Source organism: Littorina saxatilis, linkage group LG14 (assembly GCF_037325665.1).
Source record: "Littorina saxatilis isolate snail1 linkage group LG14, US_GU_Lsax_2.0, whole genome shotgun sequence".
NCBI classification, from domain to species: domain Eukaryota; kingdom Metazoa; phylum Mollusca; class Gastropoda; order Littorinimorpha; family Littorinidae; genus Littorina; species Littorina saxatilis.
Genome location: NC_090258.1, coordinates 19,262,099 through 19,267,098, shown reverse-complemented (window position 1 = coordinate 19,267,098; position 5,000 = coordinate 19,262,099). Strand labels below are relative to the sequence as shown.

The 5,000-nt window shown below is 44.2% G+C and overlaps 1 protein-coding gene across 1 annotated transcript; it reads left to right on the top strand.

Moving 5' to 3' along the window:
* Positions 1 to 3,442: 3,442 nt before the first annotated feature.
* On the top strand, positions 3,443 to 3,916 carry LOC138946541 (piggyBac transposable element-derived protein 3-like). Its single transcript, XM_070317982.1, has one exon. The coding sequence runs from the start codon at positions 3,443 to 3,445 to the stop codon at positions 3,914 to 3,916; it is 474 nt and encodes a 157-aa protein (XP_070174083.1).
* The last annotated feature ends 1,084 nt before the right edge of the window (positions 3,917 to 5,000 follow it).

Genomic DNA, 5,000 nt, shown 5'->3' with positions numbered 1-5,000 from the left:
GCGCACACACACACTGACACACACACACACACAATGACACACACACACACACATACACACACTGACAAGCACACACACACACTGACAAACACGCACACACACACACACAAACACACACACACACACTGACACACACACACACATGCACACACTCACACACACACACACACACACACACTGACACACACACACACACACACACACACACATGCTCACACACACTGACACACACATACACACACACACACACACACACACACACACACACACACACACACACACACACACACACGCTCGACGAAGCAAAAATGTTGCTTCTTCAATGTTGCATGAAAATTGAAGAAAACAATTTATCCTCAAAAACTTATTCAGTCATCCTTAATTTGTAATACCCTTTCGATCGCTCCCCCAAAGGAACTCACCTCTCGACAACGACCACCTGCCCATTACGAACACCAAAGATGATCCTCGGCGAGGGTATAACTATGTGGTTAACATTTTCATTGCCACAACCTGTCTGTAACGACCGTTTTAGATGATCTTTACAGACAGGTTTGACCGTATATCGTCGTGTCACGTACGTCAAACACGTAGAGCGTTATATTGATCTGCCCATCGTCGGTAACAACATGAACAAGGACAATTCTCGTTAAGAGGGGAGATATAGGTGCATGTGTTCTTTTTACCTTGGCTAAGTAAAATGTAATTATTTGAGTATATCTGATTTGCCGAAGTAGATGCTTTTTTAATCGCAACATCGGGATGATTTCCAAATATAAACTTTAAATGTTCCGCATTCTGTAAACACGGATGTATGCCCTGATAAATGCGAGAGGTATTTTATTCCATTATCTTTAAGAGATACGCAGCAAGGGTTAGCAAAAGAGACACTCGCGAAACAGCAATCGCGGACTTGTAGCCTACTTGGCCTACTTTTCTTTGATACTAGAATATAACAAGAAATTCCTTCGAGGTAGGAAAAACACCCCCGTCCTTAGCATTCTCACTGCCACCAACTGAGCAGGCACTGCTAACAAGTGTGGTTATTTCCCTTTGACCATTAATATGTGCCGCTATAAGTCCTTGTAGAATCTTAATCCACCAATAACTCCCTAACCGTGTGTTTGACTGGTCCCAATTTTTGTAAGGACCGTCTCAGGAATGTATAGAACCTGTTCACCAAGTTTGGTGACGATCGGTCCGTTCATTCTTGAGATCTATATGCGAACACAAACAAACAAACAAACAAACAAACACATCGAGCGAAACCTATACACACCCCTATCGGGGGTGTAAAAATAAGAAAAGCAACCCAAAAGTCACGTGTTTCAATTTGCATACATTATTTCTTTTGATACTGTTGCGAATACAGCCATAGTTGTAAACATGTTTTGAAGAACACCTCTTCGCAAGTTATTGGTAATAACAACTTTAGAAGTGCTCGTACATTTCTGTAACAGGTCGCTATTTTAAGCTATCAAGGCAGGAATATTGAAACTGGGCCGTCTGCTGCACTGAACAGATAAGAATGTAAAGTGCAAAGCCGGTGTTTGGTTGTGGCGTTCGAAATCCATTTAACAGAATAAATTCTCATATAGCTGAAACTATACTAAAGAATTCACTTGATTATTTAGAAGGCTCGATCACACAAGCCCCAAGTCTAGACATGTTACGATGCTTTTAATCAATGCAAGTTTGCCTCCTCGGTCGAGCGAATGCACTGCCCTCGAAACTTTCTTCCCTTGGACGCGTGACGTATAGATAAAGGGACCGCAACACGGTGGCCTAGTGGTAAGGCGTCCGCCCAGTGAGCGGGAGGTCGTGGGTTCGAACCCCGGCCGGGTCATACCTAAGACTTTAAAATTGGCAATGGCCTGGCGTCTGGCATTATGGGGTTAGTGCTAGGATTGGTTGGTCCGGTGTCAGAATAATGTGACTGGGTGAGACATGAAGCCTGTGCTGCGACTTTGTCTTGTGTGTGGCGCACGTTAAATGTCAAAGCAGCACCGCCCTGATATCACCCTTCGTGGTGGACTGGGCGTTAAGCAAACAAACAAACAAACAAACAAACAATAGATAAAGGAATCTGGGTAGAACGCTCTCTGTCTTCATGCGGCGTAGATGGCGCAAACTTGAAGACGTCAGCCTCCAATATGGAAGGTTGGGTGGTCGAATCCGGAAGAGTGGAGATTTGCTTTCAAACTGCCCCAGGTCAACGTGCAACTAATGTTCAGACCTGCTATGGCGACTCAAGTTTTTCTCAGTCCTTCGTGTTTGCACAAGAAACAAACACAACAACCACGTGAAAAAAAAACATTTGCGCAAAACGATTGTATGCGGCAATTTCGGCCCATGAACGAAGTAGAAGAAAAAGACTTCATGTACACTAAATATACTTATAAATGGGTGGGAGCGGCGAAACCGTGCTGCATGCATTGAAGCTGCAATCACTGAGAATGACTCAAGCGAAACATGAAGTACTTTGTTGCCATTCTGATTAAAGCATCAGTGCAGAAAGGTTGCAAGAAGTGTACCAGCAAAACAACGACACAGAAAGGTTACGAAGACGAATATAAGGAGAGAAGGTATGCCTCACTGAGTGACAAGGGCAGCGAACTCGTAACACCGTTTATTATCACCGACACAGTTACGCCGCCTGTTTCCTGCAATTTGTAAAGAAATGCCAGAAAAAGAGTCAAGAATGGTGTGAATAAATTCGTGGACTCGAAGCCTTTTGTGCACTGATGTGCGTTCTGCAAGCACGGATTGAAAGACAGACATGTGTTCAATCCGGTTTGTGTTAGGGTGCACGCGGGCACGTGACTAACCCATTATTGCCTAGCGTCCTCATATGAGGACACCTCGAATTTAGGCATTTCTGTCAGAGCCAATAATTGAATGACTCATTTTTTTATAACACACATATCAAGGGGGAGTAGTCTGAAGCAAACATTGCGTGCTAGAGTTTCTTCCTCTCCATAGCTTCCAGCAGCAGCCATTTTGGATTACACATGTGCTGTGTGAAACCACCAAAATGTCACCACCCAAAAGGTAAGCAAATAACTCTTTCATTTTTTACTTTTTTAATAACATTACATAAGTGAAATTGTTCTTCAATACCATTTTAGAAACTAAGTTTTTCAGTTTGTCTGAATATTTTGTGTTTTAGTGATAATGAGTAATTAAAGCGGCGTCCTCATATGAGGACGCTAGGCACGAACGGTCACAGGTTTTTAGAGTCATTTAGCATGATAGTAACTCAACATGATAGTCACTCAGTATATTTCTTTCGGCAGATATAGTGTCAATGAAGTGCTGGACATGCTGGAGGAAACCAACTACTTCCATCGAGCAGATGTCTTCATAGAGCCTCCACCAGTGGACACGCTCACGGATGAGGATAGTGGTGATGAAGAAGAGGGTCCGGCTGTTGAAAACCCGAATGGAAGACAGCTGTCAGCAAATGCCTCAGCAACGATTATTTTTCCAGATGGAAGGCCTCAACAACTTTGTCAAGCAACATAGCCTCAGCATTGACGAAAGTATGGTTCCGTACTATGGCCGTCATGGATGCAGACAGTTTATCAGGGGGAAGCCAATACGCTTTGGCTACAAGTTCTGGGTCCTGGCTACCCCTCTTGGATATGTGGTTCAGCTCGAACCCTACCAAGGTGCGAAAGGCCAGCAGGTTGCCGAGTGTCCAGGATTGGGGATGGGAGGCTCAGTGGTCGTTGATTTGATCTCCAAAATCCAGGGGAATGATGCATACCATCTGACGTTTGACAATCTTTTTACCTCGATGAAACTAGTTGACCATCTGACATCAAAAGGCATCGGATGCACAGGGACAATTAGGTCCAACCGCATGGAAGATTGTCCACTCAAGAACGTCAAAGACATGCAGAAAGCAAGCTGAGGCACTTACGACTATTTCACAGATGACAAGAGCGGATTCGTTGCAGTTCGCTGGAATGACAACAGCGTGGTGAACGTCATATCCAACTGTGTGGGCATCCATCCTGTTCAGACAGCCAGCCGTTGGTCCAGATCTGCTCACCAGAGAGTGCAGATCGGTCAACCGTTTCTGATCTCCCACTACAACAAGACCATGGGTGGTGTCGACCGAATGGACCAAAATGTGGACACGTACAGAATCGCCATAAGAACCAAAAAGTGGTGGTGGCCTATTTTTGCTTACATTGTAGATGTTAGCGTGCAACAGGCATGGCTTCTGTATCGACACACAGCTGCAGCGACCAACACTCTACTGGACCTGCTTGCAGTTCGCCGTGCCATTGTCAAAAACTATTTGGCCGAAGCAGCACAACCCCCACCTGTTGGTCGTCCACATGGCCACACTCCACAACTTGACCGTAGAGTTTCCAGAGCTGTACGCTTCGATGGGAGAGACCACGTGGTACAGTGGATCGACAAGCAAATCCGCTGTGCACTCTGTCACAAGAAATGCAGACAAAAGTGTAGAAAATGCGGCGTTGGAGTGCACGTGAAATGCTTTGAGCAATTTCACACTGAGTGAACTATACAGTTCCAATTGTTGACTTCTGTTGTCCTAGTCAAGGACTAAAACGATCATCCCTGTACTGCTAGACAAGTGCTAAAGTCCTGTACCGCTAGTCAAGTGCTAAAGTCCTGTACTGCTAGTCAAGTTCTAAAGAAGTATGAGTTTACTTATTTACATTTTCCCGGTCTCTCTGGTGAAGTGCACAGGCCGGATAAATTCTCGAAAAAAGCGCCAAATTATCACCAATTTGAACATGCAAAGAGACATTTTCATATTTTTATTATTTTTTTACTGTTATGTTCACACGTTCAACTATTCACAGTTTGCTGCTGCAAGAAATTAAAGATGTCCAATGTGTTTTGCAAGAAATTGTCTTATTTTGGTCTTGTTATTTACCTGTGCCCACTCGTGCCTAGCGTCCTCATATGAGGACGGTCTCTTTATAGCATATAAATCACAGCACGTGCCAAAATCATCC